The sequence below is a fragment of the Poecilia reticulata genome, chromosome 2, assembly GCF_904066995.2.
Source record: "Poecilia reticulata chromosome 2, P_reticulata-male-v2, whole genome shotgun sequence".
In the NCBI taxonomy this organism is placed as follows: Eukaryota; Metazoa; Chordata; class Actinopteri; order Cyprinodontiformes; family Poeciliidae; genus Poecilia; species Poecilia reticulata.
The window spans coordinates 18753558-18772937 of record NC_088831.1 but is presented as its reverse complement, the minus strand read 5'-3'; the positions used below and the strand labels follow the sequence as shown (position 1 = coordinate 18772937).

The following is a 19380-nucleotide window of genomic DNA, read 5'->3' as shown; positions in this document are numbered from 1 at the left end:
CAATAAAATGTTGGTACATTAAAAAAAATGCTGTACATCTTTTTAAATAGATACTTTCCCACTCTGACAGGCTGTGTAGCATTTTCTGGTTCCCTTCATGAAAAACACAGTTAACTATAGCAAGTCTCTGAATGTGATTCTATTGAACAAAAACATAATGTTTCACTTTCTCCATGTTTATATGTTTGATTTTGAATTTAAGTCTTTATTAATTGTGTTAATAATAATAATAATAATAATAATAATAATAATAATAATAATAATAATAATAATAATAATAATATTATTAATAATAATAATAATAATAATATTATTATTATTATTATTATTGTCGGAGACTTATAAGGAAAGTTTAGAATTACCTTCTTCACAGGGGCGGACCTACTGGGGTGGCATGGGGTGGCAGTTGCCACCCCAAATGAGAGCCTTGCCACCCCTGTTGCCTCCCCAAATAGTTATGGAAAATCCCTCCTGTTGTCCTCGGGTCAAAATGACCGAGATTTGTATGTGTTTTCCCTATACACAGAAAATGAGGACAACAGGAGGGTTAAGCGCACAAATCTCTTTTTTCCGACAACATTGAATGCAACACAACGTAACCTGACACCTACTGCTGAGAAGAGGGAAGTGCGAGAGAAGGACAGAGCGCGAGGCAGCAGCATTGATATGGATGGATATAAATTGCTGGACTGGACATTATATTATACTGGACAGTATATATATATATATATATATATATATATATATATATATATATATATATATATATATATATATATATATATATATATATATATATATATATATATATATATATATATATATATACTGGCATATGCTGCCACCCCTGAAAAAATCCCTGCCACCCTCTTGCCACCCTATAAATATTTTTCTAGAGCCGCTCCTGCTTCTTCATAATGTCCTTGAGACTGTTCCAGTCTTTGGAACAGTCTGTGAGGTCTGCTGGATCGCTAAATGATTTTAAAACTGTTTTAAAAACTTGTCTTTTTATACCGTGTTTAATTCCATACAGAGCGATCATTAGGCCAGCCTTTGTGTTATGACTTAATTAATTATGTAAACTTTGTAGTTTTCTTACAGTTTTTTGTTATTATTATTACCTTCATTTTATTTCCTTTGGTATATCTGTAAAGCACTTTATCTAAAGCGATTTATAAATAAACAATTTTTTAAAAACAACAACCCTGAAGACCATTTTTCATAGGCAAGCTAAGTGGCTGCTTGGGGCCTCCTAGCCACCAGGGGGCCCCAAAGCTGCCTGTTCAGCCTCATCTTAGTAAAATTAAAGCAACATCATTATGTAGGATCGACTTTTTGTTATTTTACGTCATGTTATAATGTCATTCCCTTATCAAAACGTACATGGAGTGTTGCTTTGATTCTTTCATGCATGTTTTAGGAATCCTTTAATCTCCCTTGGCAATCATTAAGCTGTGCAAAATGCCCTGGGTGGACCTAGCTCCGCCTTCGAGGACAAAGCTCGTCCTCAGAGCTGCAGTTTCCAAGTATTCGGGCAGCTCTGTTGCCTCAGAGAGCAGCCCACCCCCGCAACTCCCCTATTCAGCTCCTTCAGACTAGCCAGCAGCAATTTGCAAACACCTGTTGGAACTGAACATTAGCTGAGCTCATCATATGAGCTAGTATAACACCAGTAAAAACATTGTAAAAGGGTTAATAGAGGAGCCATGCTGTGATGACTTCCTGAAGGCGGAGTTTCAGAAAGAGTAGGAGCTTCTTAAAGAGACAGAGGCCCAATTTCAAGGTGTCAAATTACAAAGTCAAATTTATTTTAAGTCATATTTGAAATATTTATAACAAATGAAGTGAACACAGTTACTTGATTGTGCTCTGTACTGGCACTATGTTGCCTGAAAACACATGTAACAGCCCCTTTAACTGCATACTTGTTTATAAGATCCAATAGATGGTGGCATTTCAGTGGGTCGTGTAAAGAGCTAGAAATCTCTTCACTGTAGTTTCCCCGCAAAACTAGAAACAGACAGACATATATATCCCATGACACCAAAATAGACAGAAGACTAACAACTGCATCCAATAAACCTTGAATATATAAGTGTAATGCAGCCTGCAGTGGGATTACTCCACCTTTAGGTGGAGCGAAATGCAGCCAGTGAGTGCCCCACACTTACTCCTGTAGATGTAATGGCACAAACACCCAGGAGCTTTCCGAGGCTTAAGCAATGTTGACTTTTCATCAAAAAGGAATCTGTTTTTTAGTGCAGAGGATAAGGGAGGAGGAGGAGAGGTGAGCATGGTAGAGGAGGAGGGCCTGAGGAAGAGGAGAAGAGGAGGAGGTGGTGGTGGGAGTCTGCATAAGAAAGCAGCTCCACCCTTGCTCCGGCTGCAGGAGCAGAGAGCAGCAGCAGCAGGTCAGATCCCGTCCTGATTTGGATCTAACTTCACCGAGCACCGACTGGACAGCCGTGCCCTTTCACCGCCCCATCACCTCCCCCCGCCCCGGTCATGCTCTCGGCGGGACTCTGCGTGTCTCTGCTGGCCGTGTCCTGTGCCCTGTGGCCGCCCGCCGTCCGGGCGGCTGCCTGCGAGCCGGTCCGGATCCCGCTGTGCCGGTCCATGCCGTGGAACATGACCAAGATGCCGAACCACCTCCACCACAGCACGCAGGACAACGCGGTGCTGGCCATCGAGCAGTTCGAGGGGCTTCTGGGTGAGTTCCGGGCTGCGCTCATAAAAACCAATTAACTATAAATCTAACGGGTTTTTTTTTTTTTTTTTTACAATATCTGGATACATTTTTATTTAGTTTAAGTGTTAAATTTAAGGTTTTTTAAACGTTTTCATGCAAAGTTTCCTTCAACCTCTTCATGATAAATCCTTCCAAGTTCCTTATTACAATAATATGACATTTGATCCTGTTGATCCCAAAAGTTAAATGAAAAGTTTTTTAGTTGTTTTTTTTCCCCAGCAAGCAACTGGGTGCTTTCCAAATCGTTACCTTCCTAAAATAATGAACGAAGCGATTTTTGCCAAAAGTTTTTTTTATTTCTCCACTTAAATAATAATAATTATAGTATTACAAATCATACTAAAGGAGTCTTAATTTTTTTTCATCCCTCAAGGTTACTTGTTAGGCATCTTAATATTTAATATTTAAGTATTCACATAAATCATCTTAGACAAAAAAAACTAAGTATTTTCTTTTGTGCCTCCAAAAAACTCAAACCTCAGTACAGACTAAAAAAAAAAATCTTTAAAATATGAGCTGGCGTCCAGTTTAAAATATCTGAGATTTTAATCTCTGACTAGTTTTCTTATTCAGCACATTAGATACAAAGTTAAAAACAACAACAACAAAAATTCTGTCGTGTAAAAGTGTAAAACAGAAATTGGTGGAAAGACACTTTTTTGCCTGTTAGTGAGACCAAATTCCCCATTGGGGTGCGGGTGGGGCCACAGTTGTTTTGTTTTGGGGTTTTTTCATGGAGGCACAAAACAAAAGAATGAAACAACAACAAATAATCTTAAGTATTAATGTTATTAATCTTAGATTTTTTTTGTTTTGTTTTGCTTCTTTCACAACTTTAACCAGACAGGATTTTCCGGTTAACAAAAAAAAAAATCGAGAGTAACTTCAATTTCACATCTGGGTAAACATGCCACTAATTAAATATCTATCTGATGTCATTTTTAATACATTTAATATTTGCTCTTTTTGTGCAAAATACAAAAATATTAATATGGAAAAAAGAAATCTGATACTTTTTCAGTTTTTACTCATTCATTATAAACTTTTTAATCGACTAAAAGATTAAATTGTATAAATAAAATTGACACAGTCTGCAGAATACGGACAATTCAGGATTTCTGAGTACAGATACAGAGATAAAAAGTTTTTTAATTTTAAATGAAAAATGTATTTATTTTTCTACCGGTTTGGTTTAATTACTGCTCTGAGTGTGTTGTTCCTTCCTCAAATAGCCTTTTTTTATTGAGTCTGTGTACTCCAGCTAACAATTAATCGGTCACTAAATTAGTTGATGGCAATTTTAATAACAAATTCATCACAATTAATCGGAATATTCATTTTGGCTGTGCCGAATTTCCCCCTGGTTTTCAGATAATCAAGTTTTTCAGTCCCTGCCAGGTACTGAGAAACCTGGCAGGGAAAACAAGGCAGTACAACACGAAGCCCACAGATATAAATTATGTGGCTTTGTTCTGGTTCTCTGTGTTTTGTGCTGCTGGTTTTAGTTTCATGTAGGATCAGCCTGTTCAGTCACACTTGAGCAAAAAGCAGCCAACCACGGAGATGGGCCTGATTTTTTGTTTTGTTTTGGGGGTTTTTTTTGGGTCACATATTTTAGATATGGCTTCACATTAAAATAGTGGTGGGTGGGAATTAAAGATGCAGTGATCAAAACCGGGCGGAAAATGACAGAAGTGGAACGTGACGATTTTTCTAGCAACTATTTGAACCACTAGTTTTGTTTATGGTGTAAATATCTTAGTACATTTTTAATAAGACAAAACTAACTTTTCAGTTAAAATAGGAGCTTGATTTAAGTCAATAATTCCTTAATATTGATGAAACAGTCCATCAGCAGATTATTACACTTAATATGAGATATTTTTCCCATATTAGAAGTGAAATAATCTGCCGATGGAGCTAATACTTTTTCATCAATATTAAGGAGTTATTGACTTAAATCAAGCTCCTATTGTTACTTGAAAGTTGGTTTTGTCTTTTCTTCAAGTGAACTAAGATATTTGCACTTGAAACTGGATAAAAATACTTGGTAGATCTGCACATTCTGCACACACACCAGCTAAGCCTATAGACCAAAGATATTTGACTGTGTGAGGGTTTTCTTTGTTTTTGTATCGACTTATGCTCCTTATCAGGACATATCAGGAGAATAGTAAATATTACTTTCTTCTCTTGCAACAAAATGGAGAACTTGATTTGGCTAAGAAATTGTGGCTTTTAGTTTTCCTAGGGGACCAAACGTTTGCCGTCTGCTGTGCTCGTTGACGCTTGTTTTCTGTTGCTTTTGCACATAAACTGGATTTGGAACATCTGATCCTCAAGCAGAAAACTGGATGAACTGCCAGGAAATACAGTTCAGTTATCCGTACTGCTTACTGGATGAATCCCACGAACATCGGTAAAGCCTCGTGTGTGTTTTCCTTCTTTTCCCACCAACCTCTGTGTGCACCAAATACTTTTGAGGATTGGGATTTTCATTAAGTGGACAGTTATGGTTTAGATGTAAAAGAGGAATCTTTTTCAAATTACTTTAAAAAGTGCTCTCCAATTCCTTCCAGATATTGCCAAAGGAATTGCTTTGTCACATTTCAGACAATGCGCTTGGATATTTTGATTTTAAAATGAACTGAAAACGTACTGAACTACACCGTTTCAGTTTTGTCCTTCTATTTAAGAGGAGAGAACCTTTATCCCAATTCTAACTCGACGACTCGGCGATTGTTGAAGGAAAGTCGAGAGAATTTCCATTTGCCAGCATAGAAAATGTGGAAGGAGGAACACTCGTTTCAAATGTTGGACTGCATGCGAAACGTTGCTTTGGCAGAAAACTTGCACTCTGTCACCCTCAGCATTCCATCCCCCACAGTGAAACATGGTGGTGGGAGTATTGTGCTGTGGGGATTCTTTGGAGGGCTGACAGACTGAGGTAAACACAGAGCAGTCCTGGGAGAAAACCTGGTGAAATCCTTAAAATACCCGAGATTGTGGCTGGTTCACCTACCAGCAAGACAATAATCCTAAAGATATCACCATAGTAACAATTAAATGGTTTACATCAGGGGCTGTGAGAGAGCTAAGCTAAGCTACCAACCCAGCTTAGCAAGCTGTGAGAGATTGAGCAGGTAAAGCCTTTCTAGAGCCTACATCCCCCAGAATGCTGTGCGGTTCTGGCACAAAGTTTAGTGAAATTCTAGAACATCCTATCGGATATATTTTCAATTGATATTGATCACATGTCTATTGCAACGTATATTATTGAGCTACTGTCAATCCTGGGTTTTTAGCCTTGGTTTAAGTTTTAATTTTGAGTCTTGAGGGCAGCAGGGTGTTAGTCAAAGAGGTGAAAACTTAATAAAACCCATAGACGTTTGTGGTTGGAACGTGACAGAATGTGAAAATGTGATGAATACTTTGGCATGACTGTATTCTGAATACATTTCAGAAGAACAGTAGACATTTTAAGGAATTCAAGCTACTACCCTCCTGAGCATCATGGTTTAATGTTTTGGGATTTGCTGAGCGCAGCTGAGTTTATACAAGTCTTAAAAGTTGCAAGCGAGAAAACTCCAACTGAAAACAAGATGTCCTACTGAGAGACCCATGGTCCAACATTTAGGAAGCAGGTTCAGGTTAGGAGTTCAACATCTCTCTGTGACTTCATTGTGAGGCCGCACAGCCAAACCTCAGGCATGCTCATACAATAAAAAGGCTGATTTATCGCCCACCCTGTTTTGAGCCTCTTCTGGTTCCGTCTTGTTTGAAACGTGCAGCGGGCTGGAAGTCGGGGTAACCATCCTGCTGCACCTCCTGCGTGCGGTTCCTGAAGGCAACACGCTACTCTGCTGTAAGTGAAGTCCTTCCTGCAGAGGGGAAAAACCAACAACTCAAGTTCAAATGAACTGAGCTGAGACTGAGTAAGCATCTTTCAAAAATGCTTCCATTTAGCAGATGTAGGAGCCTCCTGGGAGAGGAAGGAAGTTGCTTTATGTTCTTGGTGTTGTACCTTACTGCCATCCATCCATTGTCGTCCACTTCTATGAAACCGGGTTGTTGAGGCAAACCTAGACGCCTCTTTCCCCTGGCAAAGCTCCAACTCACTTTGGGGATACCAGAGCGTTCCCAGGTCAGAAGGGATAAATATTCCCTCCTCCGAGTTTTAAGCTGTGCCTGGAAAACCTCCAAAGGGAAGTTCAGTGGAAGACTATACTCTTGATGAGGAAGCGCTCTACTCCGAGCTCCCCAGGAAAAACTAAGTTCCTCATCCAATCTTGAAGGCCAAGAGATCTGGTGAAGAGATGCATTTCAATGTCTCTACAGGATCTCGCTCTTTTGGTCAAGACCCAAATCCCGTGACTATATGTTAAGATCAGACTGTTGGACTGATAAAACAGTTTGTTTGGCCCAACTGTTCCTTGAACTGAGTCTCACGTCTCATCACCATTAGCTTGTGAATGTGTGTGTGTGAATGGGAGAATGGCAGAATGTAGTGTGAAGAGTTTGTGGTTCTCTGAACTTGATAAAGTCAGACTGAAGCAGTTCCCATGTTGCTTCAGACAAGAACTCTGTTCGTCCTCTTTCAACACCATGCAAGACATCAAGATGCTTCAAACTAAAACTTAAATCATGCCAAAAAACTCGAGCTGGGCAATTAATCAATGGTGATTCCATTGATCATGGTGATCCATGGTGATCATATGTCACCATGGACACATGATCAATGTCAATAGAAAATAAGTCCAATAGAAAGTTCAATAATTTCACTGAACTCCGATCCTGAACCAAACAACATTCTTGGGGATGTCGACAGAAGAAAGGAAGGTCGGTGGCATCAACTAACTCACTCTCTCTCTAGTTACCTAGCAGCAACCTGTTGAGTAACTTGTGCAGCAGTAGTTTCATATTTCGCCACCGTGCCTCAAAACTTCTTAAAAATAAAAAAAATCATGTTGTGGAGTGAAAACTGTGGATAAAACCGGAAAAGTCATAAATACCAATTTGGTATTTCAGATACTTAAAACTAAAACCTAATCGAGAATTATCGATATCGACTAATACGGACTAATACGGACTAATACGACTAAAACATCATACGTTTTTCAACGTAAAAACCAACCTGTTTAGAAATGCGAGAGGTCCTGGGTTCAAGTCCCGGACGAGCCCCCAATTTGTTATGGTCTGGCTCTTAAACCATAACAAATAAAGGGGAAGCAACGCATGTGATAACTTAAGAGGGATTTGTTTAAACAAAAATCATAACTGGTTGGGAAGAAAAGGGAGAACTGGGGAAGAGTGGCAGGGAGACAGAAAGAATGAGCTGCTCAGTCAGAGAAAGTGGTGCATCTTAAGGTGGATCTGACATCATCTGGAGACACTGGCCAGCTGCCTCCACGTCCAATCAGCACCAATTAAGGAGTCCAAAACATGGATGTTAGAGACCCAGAGGGAAAGGCCTTGGGCCGTAACACCTTTGATTCATAGTAACTGGAACATTTACCAATATATCTGGTGTTTATTTGCTTGATTTTGACAATTGCTTTTGATAAAATATAATGTTTACTTGCTTCATAATTGGTGACTGTTGTGAAGTTTTTATGGTATAAAGTACTTTGAACTGCCTTGTTGCTGAAATGTGCTATACAGATGATTAACAAACAAAACATATGAATAATTATGATGTTCAGCTTGAATTATATTTGTATCAGGATGATGCTTCTATCTTATTGGTATTGCTTGATATAACCCAGGAACCTGTGAACTCCATTTTAGTTTTCAGCTTATAGTCACCCTGGTCCGGTGATTATACAGTAAGTACTTTAGGCCCTATGCTTTGAATTTTCATTTCACCAAGTAATTAGTATCAAAGACGACTTGAGCAAATACAAAAAGCAGTTTTCAATTCATGATGTAATGTATAAAAGATGGGAAAGCTATCCAAACCAATCAAACCAGGTGAAAAAAGCCATTTAATGGTTGATATAAATTTTTTTTTAAAACTCTAAGGTTTCCTGTATCATCAGGTACTGGATGCAGTCCGGATCTGCTCTTCTTCTTGTGTGCCATGTACGCCCCGATCTGCACCATCGACTTCCAGCATGAGCCCATCAAGCCCTGCAAGGCGGTGTGCGAGCGGGCGAAGTCCGGCTGCGAGCCGGTGATGAAGCGGTACAACCACAGCTGGCCCGACAGCCTGGCCTGCAGCGAGCTGCCGCTGTACGACCGCGGAGTGTGCATCTCACCTGAGGCCATCGTCAAGGCAGACGGACCAGGTATTCACATAGTCATTCATAAAATGGCTGATGGGTAGAGGACATTCTGAAATTCTCATCTGCACCGAGCCATCAGGGTGTAAATTGTAGTCCGCCAAAGTGACAGACAGACTTCAGATTATTTTGTTGTTAAAAAAAAAAAAACAGTCAAATATGGAAAACTTTATGTTAATGTGACCCCTGGTGTAAATCATAAAAAGTTTCTGCTATACTTAATATTTATCTTATTTTAGGATAATTTTACTAGTTTGCAAAAATATATAAATAATAAAAGCATCCACCTGCATCAACCACGCTCCTGAGGCCTAAACAAAATAATTCAGACGGCTGTAAAAGGGCCCCAGACCATACACTGGACACTCCTGGGCTAAATGCTTATTTTTTATTATTTTTTTTAAATTTCCTTATTTTTAAAAGAACTAGTTCCATTGGCTAATTGCTTCACTCGTAGCGAGACATTTTCCCCTTGTAAAAGGTGAAATAATAATCTGGCAATGGAACAAGTACTTTTTTGTCAATGTGAATAAATTAACAAGTTCCTGTATCTTGCTGAAAACTTACTTGTAATTTAGCTTTGCCCTTTTTTTTTTAAAGTGTAATAAGACATTACGCTTAATGTCTTATTACACTTCTTGCAGTGTAAAAGTTGACCTATTCAAGTAAATCCCTCTGACTTCCCGTTGCCTGTAAATGCCACAAGTCGAAGGACCTTTATAGATAAGTTTCTAGGCTGCTTCTGAACTAGCATGCTATCTCTCTCTCTGACAGACGTGGCCCGTTTTCCCAGAGAAGCCGAGTCCTATCAGCGCTTTCAGCCGCGTCCCTTCTCCTGCAGCTCTGTTTTGCTTTCCTCACAAACAGATAGCATGAGTCATTCCCCCCTCTGATTCCACTCCCACCAACTTTCTCAAAGAGCTCCTTGATAGACGCGGCCCACTCGTTTTACACTCAGTGAAACCCTCGTTGTCCTTGGCCTCTCTCCGAGCGGAGCCGGGAGCGGGGAGTCCTGGAGAAAAAAAAACAAAAACAAAACACAACCTCATCCTGATCTCCTTGACCTCCGTGGCGAAACGCCCACGGCCCGCTGGACGTGGCGGGAGCCTCTGGATTTTCCTCTCGCTGTGATTTGTTGCGGTTCAGCCGGGGTGAAACGTTCAAAATGTTCCCCCGAAGTCCAAAAGCAGGCATGGAACTGGGTGCGGGGAGAACCACGAGCCCACCCAACGGAGCTCATCTGGCCTTAGCCGAGGCAGCGCTGATCCGATCAGCAGCTGTGGTGAAACGCCGCGCAGACGGTTGGAATCGTGTGTGGGATTTTTTTAAGATTCTGGGTTTGATTAAAAATGTTGCTGCAACGGGACTTTCTAGAAGGCGGATCAGAGCAGCGACTTTCTTCCAATGAGAACCGAAAGCAGCTTGGTGCCTTAGTGATCTCACATCTGACAGGTTTTGATCAATCTGTGACATTTAGCATCAAATCTATCTGTAATGTTTCTCCCAGCACACCAAGCCAGTCACACATCATTTCATTCACTCTGTGTAGTGACAGGCTGCATCTTCTACCTTCCTTTTTCTATATAAGAAAACCAGCTTCTTTGTGAAAGAGTGAATATTTTCCCTCCATGTTTCTACAGACCCATACCTCCAGGACCCCTCCAGGTGTAACCCAGGTGAGGTTTTAAAATTGAATAAAATACACAAGTAAGCAACAAAAGTTATTTTTTATGTAGAACCTTCCAACAAGATGAATCAAAGATAACATAACTATAAAGTGCTAACATAGCAGTGCTAATTATAAACCTGTCAGCCAATCAGAATCCTTCAAAACAACCATGACTTCCTGTTTGGAGTTAAACGTGTCGCACAGAAGGTTCATTTGTGTGGACAGAAATATAGACTGACCTATTTTTAAATAGGGGTGTTCTAACACAGAAATACCGGGGCGGACTAAATGCTGGAGCGGAGAACTTCTATCGGCATGCTAATATTGGAGATTTTAGATGCAGACTGATACAATCCGATTCTTTGTTTTTTGGCTGATATCAGACCAATTTCCGATATCAGTATCAGATTGGGACACCCTTACTTTTAAAACGCGCATTAGAATATGAAGTTAATAAAACACAAGACAATGTTGATTTGGGACCATGACAAAGCACGCATGCTTATATATTGGCACATTATTCAATACAGACTGCAGCACATAGAACCATAAATCTGTTTTCCCATGTACACACGCAAACACAGTTACAGAGTTTTCACAAATCTCCACTTTCATCTGAGTTTCTATAAATAATCATTTTTAGTTGTATAATCCTGGATGAAGGGCCAAATCACATAAAAATGCATTCATTTTCCCTACTACGTTATGTTTGGACCTTAATCAAACTCTACCTTTCCATGACAGAATCCAGTCCGGACTTTCCAATGGACCCCAACAACTTCCACTGCCAGGGACCAAATGGAGGTGGGGCCCCGTTCTCTCAGTCTCCTTTTCTCATTTCAGGCAGGAGAGAGAAAACTTATTAGAGATTTGAAAAATTGTTTTGTTCCTATTAACAGCCTAGTGTTGCTAATTAGCATCACACCTAAATTTGGACTAACTGCAAATGGAAAATTAAAGCAAGCTATCTCTAATTAATTTAGCATCTGATTGTGTAATATAAATGCAGACTTTAAGGGTCTAATGAAACAAATGGCAAATATAACCCAATAACATTTTTTTTTGTTTTGTTTCTAGATCGTTGCAAGTGTAAGACGGTCAAAATGGGACAGAAAACTTACGTGAACAACAACTATAACTACGGTGAGTGATTTGAGACTTTAAAATTGTATTTTAAAATGTGATGTATAATAATCATTAATATGTCAAGTGCAACATATACAATATACAATATACAAATGCAATATATACCAATTTTTCTATACAAAAACCCGTCAACATCCGGGCTCAAAGTTCCTCTTCCAACTCCTAATCCTTCTAAATAAAACACTCGGAGGTCTAGTAATGTATTCTGTCTTTGGGCTTGACTCGTCTATCTGTATGAAAAATAATTGAGCCAATATCGGGTAAAATTATGATGGATGTTTATTATTTCTGCTGAAAGCATCAAATTAATTCCTGAAAGGGCAAAGTGGTTTCAGTAAGATGGTGACTAAAAATCATTTATTTGTTTCATGTGTCTTTTAAATGAAGGTTTCAGTAATCTTTTGGTCTATTTAACATTTCACACCAGCAGGATTTGCGAACTATTTAAAAAATGTCCGTTTGACTGGACCTATATTTAACATAGTTAAATGAAACCTTATGGGGCTGACGGGGAGACAGTGAGGCACGCCCAAAGAGACCATAATATTTTGATTTGGTCAATGAAAATAAATCCTGCTCCATTGCATAGGGTTCTTATTTACCCTGGTATGGAAGGTTATTTTCAAAAGGTACTTCGAATCTGACAATCGAACCTCATTGGAACGCACATTCTCATTTCTTGACTGCATATTGGAGGGACTTTGTCCAGAAGAGAAAATTTAGTTAGGTTCTCTCGCTCTTCAGTTATCAGAGCGAGGGTGAGGGAGGTGAGAAATCGTGGCCTGGAGCCCACGGCGGTGGTGGACGTGAAGGAGGTGCTCAAGTCCTCCCTGGTCAACATTCCTAAGGAGACGCAGGTGCTCTACTACTCCTCGTCCTGCCTGTGTCCTCCTCTCACCGCTGGGGAGGAGTATCTCATCATGGGCTACGAGAATGAAGAAAGGTCCAGGTACGAGTGGCATATGAGTTAAAATAAAAGTATCATTGTAGATATCCTGACACATAAAGATGAAGTGCATTGTGAATTCACCTTGCTACTTCTGTGTCCCATTCATAGTGTTTTTGTTTTTTAACAATAACTCTAGGCCATCTTGTCCTCCTTCGATGTTTGATGCTGTAGATTACCATTGAAACGAGTCGTCAGAAGTCCAACTGTGAACTTTATTTACCTCTTAATGTTTCTTGTGCCTGCAGGTTGCTTCTGATTGATAGCTCCATTGCGCAAAAGTGGAGGGACAAAATGCGCAGGAAAGTCAAGGTTCGTACTGGACTTGATTATTCACAGAACAGGTTCTCTTCACTAGCTAGTTAGCAGGCAGAGCTAACTAGCCTCAAGTTAATGCTATTAAGACGATGGTGTTCGAGTTCTAGAAACTCCTGAAGGCACCAAAGGCTAAAGATAAACGTAGACCCACTGTCATGAAACAGGTATCATCAAATACCAGTCGATGCCATGTTTTGAGGCAGGACCAGTTTTTCATCATGGACCTGCTGGACAAGGCCTTGGCAAATACAGGCGAGAGCCACCTGTTGGCTCCTTGACTGTATTTAACCAAATTTGGCCAAAAAGACAGAGAGACTTTGGATCTGACAGACTTTGTAAATCCATGTAGTGTGGTCTCTCTCTGTCCATTCAGCCGTCCACATCTTTGCCCGGGAATCAGGGGTCCACCTATTGTTTGCCTGGAATGGACTCCTGGATTTGGTTGGCCCTCATGGATTCCTCTACTCCGTCCTTGGGATCCATGAGGCCACCAATTACCAGAGTGAGTTGGACCAGAGGAAACTGACCCTCCACAAAACATTGGTGGACGCCCTTGGAGACTCGGGCAAACTTACCTTTGTCCAACTGTATGTGGACGCCCCTCACATCCACATACAGATGCCTTTCAGGCATCCAGTCAGCAGGGCACTGGTGACCTGTCGGTTATCTCACCCTCAATTCCAGCGGGCCCTGCTGTCCAGAGCAAGGAGCTACATTGCTCACATGGACGATCTTAAGGATAAGATGGAGCTCCAGCTTTCCCTTAGGCTCGAGCAGGTCCGCCGATTTGAGGGTGAGATACCGTCAGAGCTCGTTCCAAGGAGGTTCTTTTGCATCTCCGCATTAAGAATGCTCTTTGTGGACAATCCTCTGGTCATCCCGTTTGAGGACAGCGGGAGGGACAATGGTCTGATGGTCACTCTTCAGAGGGTCCTCCAGTACTTGTGGAGTCCCTTGAGGGACTGTACTCCAACAATAAGGGGGTGGCGAGGTATGACGCCTGCTGGAAGTCATTCCAGTTCGAGCTGGCATTAGAGGACCTGTTTTAGGGGGGGTCCTCTATCGCCATTGGACTTCCAGCTGAGCGTCAGCCTCGGGACCAACACGGTCAACCCGAAAAGCCTGACTCACAGGAGGGGCTTTATCGGGTTGGCCCCTCACTCGGCAGCAAGTGCTGGTGAGGTCCCACCACCTCTGCACCACTGGACACGCAATGCGCTCCAGACAGCTCATCTGGAGTGTATGGAGCTCGTCAGGGTGAGAAATCCCCTGGGAGACTCGGCGGGTGCATCAACCTGGATGTCTTCACAGACAACCTCAGCTTTCCTGTGCCCCTCACATTTGGCAGAGCCAGGGAAATCGTAGTCCAGGCCGGGAATGATCCCAAGAAGTGCCTTTTGGAGGGCTTACTTGCACACAACTTGCGATTCTTCTCGCATAGAAAGGGTAGGGTAAGGGTTAGGGTAGGGATAGGGTTAGGGACCACAGCCACCAGTGAATAACTGTAATCTGCAAAAACTTGAGACTATTTCTGAAATGCCTATAACTGGCTGCTTTAATAGCTCAAATGCTAAATGTACACTGTAAGAAAAATTTAAGTAAAAAACAAACAAAAAAAACTGGAAAATATCTGTCAATTCTAAAACAGATTTTTACTGTCATTTAACAATTTGTCATGGTGAATTTGCTCACATTTCTGTTAATCCGAAATCAAAATTGTCCTTATTTTTTCAGCACACCTCCTGTTACATTCACAAACATTTCTGTCATTAAAAGCTAAATTTTTCAGTATTTTTTCAGCACATCTCCTGGTATGTCCGCAGACATTTCCGAGACTGGCAGACAACCTCGACTAACTACTATTCTCTCAAAGGAGTAAAGGATTTTATTCAGGAAAAAAAAAGGTTTTGATTTATTTCACATATCACAGTTGTGCCAAAAAGGTCAAAAGGATAATCAGGTGTCCACGTAGCTCCTTTTAATGCCATCTGTGCAACAAACCAATATTTGCACCTCGTTAGGGTTCTTGTTCCCATGATGCAATGTGTGAAGCAGAAAGTACAGAAACATTTCTTAAAATTTTTTACAGAACATCAACCCGGTACAGTGCACCTCCGTGTGTATTAATATGTACAGTGGAAACCATTTAACATCTACACTCTTTGGGCTTCAGCCAATCAGCACTAAGGGAAAAAACTGGCACTCCTGGATTGGCTACTTTGCAAACACCAGTTTGAGAGGAAATTTGTAGAAAAGGACAAATTTAGTCTCACTTGAACATTGAGACTAAATTTCTGACTTACTACTGAAAGCAGTACGCAGGTGGCGCTCTCTTAGTTTTTCGTGCTGTTTATTCTCCTCTTGTTGTTGGTTTAAAGTTTCTCACTTTGTTTTTTCTCCTCTCCAGAAATGGGATCAGGCCCTGCAGGCGTCCCCAGCACATTCACGCCGAAGTCGCCACTGAGATCTCACCCTCTGTCTGAATGCGTGTGTTGATGTGCGTGTGCGTGCGCGTGTGTGTGTGTGTGCATGTGACTGTATGGGTGTGTGTTTGTGTTGATATTGCACTATAACAGGCTGTCGTAGCTGAATGTAGTTCATCTCTTCATTTATCAGACTGTTTGAAATCAGATTTTTTGCCTTGTCATTTTCTTTGCACAGACATTATTCAGTGTGTTTTTGTCATTGTGTCTCTGTATGTATGTATATACAAACGAGTGAAGAGGCGGAGCTTTAAATATGTTGGCAAATGCATGATTTAAATTTTTTTTTTTCTTCTCTTGTTTTTGGACCAAACGTTTTTCAAAGGCAGCCATATTGGCTCGATCGCTCCCCTCCAGATTCTGATTTTATGTAATCCTGGATGAGGCCCAGGTTACCATGGTGATTGGAAAGAAGACATTAAGTGACAGCAAAGCCATGTGGGTTTTCTCGCAATGGATCTGGAATCATGAACTGGACTTAACTCAGCTTCAAGATGAAAGAGCGTTTACCGACACGGAAACGAGAACATCTACTGTTGCCGAAGATTTCTGGGTTCTGGATCGGAAACCCTCCTTTTTAGTAGACAATAAACTTAAATCAGCTGCTTACAATGTGGTCATGGTTCATATTGTTTAATTTCATGGGAAACCTTAAAGCTGAGCAACCAGCTGCTCATAATTTACAAAGACCCAGAAACTGACAACGGTACAGGCCCAGACGTAGTCTCAAACCCTAGACAGGGTGAGGCTGTGTGGAGTGTTTGGTTTTTATTAGTTAGTTGCTGTTTCGTTTTGTTCGTGGGTTTGACATGCAAGACTGTGTGAATTTTAAACGGAGACCAATTCACAGGCAACTTCTTTCTGCGTGTTTTTTAACAGTTGCCTCAGGTCAGAAAATCTGAATCTGACTTGGAAGTTTGCACACTGCACAGACAAAATCTGACCAGGTTTTTTGGTCTAGTTTCTAATGCAAGTCTTAGTACTCTTAAAGTAAAACAAAGGTAAATTACAAGAAATTTTTCTGCAAGATCTGAGCTTTATTTAGGTAAAAGATTCCTTAATATTGATTCTATGAAGCATACTTTTTCATAAGTTCCTTATAAGTTAGTTCTCAACTGTTTCAGGTGTTTTTTTGTTTTGTCTAATTTCACTAGAAACCAGACCGAAAATACTGTGCAATAAATTCAGTGTAATAAAGAATTTGGCTGCGCTAACACATCAGTGGTTTTCAACAATTTTTTATTAATTCCAATTTCATAACCCGTTTACACGGGAATGATTTTTTAATTTTTTTTACGTGAAGCATGTTGCCAGTTTAAAAAAACATCACCATCCACATGGGATCATTTCCAGAAATTATTTTATCCACACAGAAACATCGGGAACAGCCTCAAATGCTAAATTTCACTCACTGGGCCTGTAAGTAAAGCTAAACATGTAGCATGTGGGACATGCGCGTTTGGCCTCCACGCAACGTTAGCGGTAAACATGAGAAAAACGAGAATTAGGAAAAGCAAAAGCAAGAGTGGAGTGTTTGGTCCAGAGCGATGGCGAGTTTGAGCTTCTTCTCTGTCACATTGGACCACAAAACCAACAAACTACATCACAGCGTTGACTGAGAGGCACAATGGTTGACGTCTGAAGGGATTATTGATCAAGTTACAGATTGGGCTAAGTGCTTCAGTGTTTTCACAAAAGAGGCTTTTTTTTGCTGCCCATGTGAATAAGCAAGAGCAAAATTTTCACTCTGGACCTAATTTCAGAAAAAGGTATTTTAAGGTCCTCTAATCCTGAACCCTGACCTGAACTGAGGCTTAGGTGTTTTGTAACCTCCAGGATGAGTCTGGTTCTAAATCTCTCCTCTGAAACTTCACTACAGTTCAAAATCCTTAGAAATGGCTGCGTGTCCCTCTGATATGCTGCTTTTTGAAATCTTTCATATTGTCAAACGTTCTGTTTAGATGATTCATTGATTCTAAAGGACCAACTATAATGAGAAATGGGATGTGGTCTACATCTAATTGGTGATTTAGCAAGAGGGAGGTAGTTACCTTTTCCCACAGCAGGCAGTTAATCCCAAAATTATCTGTAGAGCTGACAGATTTACATTTAAAATGATTTGTTTCATGTGAAGTTAGCCTGGTAAGAACCAGCCTCTTGTTCTACGCTTCACTTCGTGCAGGAGGTGTGGACTCTCAGCTATTGAGAAACGACTGATTCCTGGAGGCATGGACGCTGTTGAAGTTTTACATTTTATCCAGTTGCTAAAATTTGGCAGTGATTTATGTAATACGCCCATTCAACAACCTGAATTTGCGCAGACAAATTCAGGTTGTTGAATGTGTGTGTTACTACTACTTCTTTGTTGATTTTGGGTCAAACTGAAACTGACACTGTTTTCAGATCCATAGTTTTGTTAGGTCATATGTACAGTTTCAACTCTTCTATATCCTGTATATAAATATGTAGTTATGTATTCTGTATGTATGTATAAGACCAGTTTTTGAATTGTATTCTATAATTTCTTTTGTGTGATTGTATGTGTAAAGTTGAATATGCAAATGCAGAGAACCAAATAAAACCAATTTTAAGCAATTTGGATTTTTACTTGTTTTTTTTTTGTCTTTTTTTACATTTTATTTCAAATAAAGATGCAGAGTGAAAATAAATTGTCCACAGATTTTGCACAGTTCCCAAGTATAAAAGTTTGGTAGGATGTTTCTTTAATGTGTTGTTTGGACATGTGTTTTGAATTCTAGTGAGATGAGATGTGTTCGGACTTCAGACTCTCAGGTCTGTTCTGGACGTTTGTGACGTGTTTTTTTTTTTTCTGAAACAGATGTTAAATCTGACTGGAAGTGGAGTTGGAAAACGTGTTAAATGTAACGCTTCAATACACTTATGAATATTTATTCACGACCTCTCTGATTCACTGCTATTAAATCTGGAAAACACGAGAAACTGAGCATGTTTCCTAATTCAAAGTGTATTATTTGCGCTGTACAAACAGCTCAAATATTTGTGTGGCCAACATTACCTTTAAAATAACAGTATTTTAAGTTTTAAAAAAAAAATATTGTGCCATCAATCAATAACAATTTTTAATCAGATTAATCACACTTTAGCGCTGCGATTAATCATGATTAATCACAATGTTCAACTTTCGAAACCTAAAATCTACACTTTTTTTTTTTAAGTGCTTAGAGGGGCAGTATTATGTGTTTTATGTATTGTGTGTTAGCACAATCAACTAACTATGTTACCTTCAGATGTTAAAAAAAAGCCATGTATAGCAAATATGACTGAAAATAAACTTTATTTCTTGATTTAACGCCTTTAATTTGGGCCTCTGTCTCTTTAAGAAGCGCCTACTCTTTCTGAAACTCCGCCATCAGGAAGTCATTACAATATTGCTGTTCTATTAACCCTTTAACAACATTTTCACCAGCGTTTCACTGAGACGTAGCCCCCAAAATCAGCTCAGCAGATGTACAGTTCCACTAATTGCTGCTGGCTAGTCTGAAGGAGCTGAATCCACCGAATTGTTTTGCACAGACAGCTGAATGGTTGCCATGGGAGATTAAAGGATTTCTTAAACACATGAAAGAATCAAGACAACACTCCTAGTATGTTTTTGATGAGGGAATAATATCATATCATGAAGCAAAGCTCAAAAAAGTCAATTCTACAAAACACTACCTCTTGAAATTATACATTTTCTTCCTCTTCACACATGTACAGTAGATTTTCTTGGCCTGCCACTTAAAAAAACCTCATAATATTTGCCA

At 40.0% G+C, this 19380-nt stretch overlaps 1 protein-coding gene across 1 annotated transcript; it reads left to right on the top strand.

Moving 5' to 3' along the window:
* Positions 1 to 2284: 2284 nt before the first annotated feature.
* On the top strand, positions 2285 to 18187 carry frzb (frizzled related protein). The gene is made up of 8 exons (XM_008437019.2): positions 2285 to 2710; positions 8788 to 9036; positions 10671 to 10706; positions 11444 to 11503; positions 11777 to 11842; positions 12590 to 12794; positions 13040 to 13103; positions 15517 to 18187. The coding sequence occupies exons 1-8, from the start codon at positions 2506 to 2508 to the stop codon at positions 15571 to 15573; spliced, it is 942 nt and encodes a 313-aa protein (XP_008435241.1). The 5' UTR covers positions 2285 to 2505; the 3' UTR covers positions 15574 to 18187.
* Positions 18188 to 19380: the final 1193 nt, after the last annotated feature.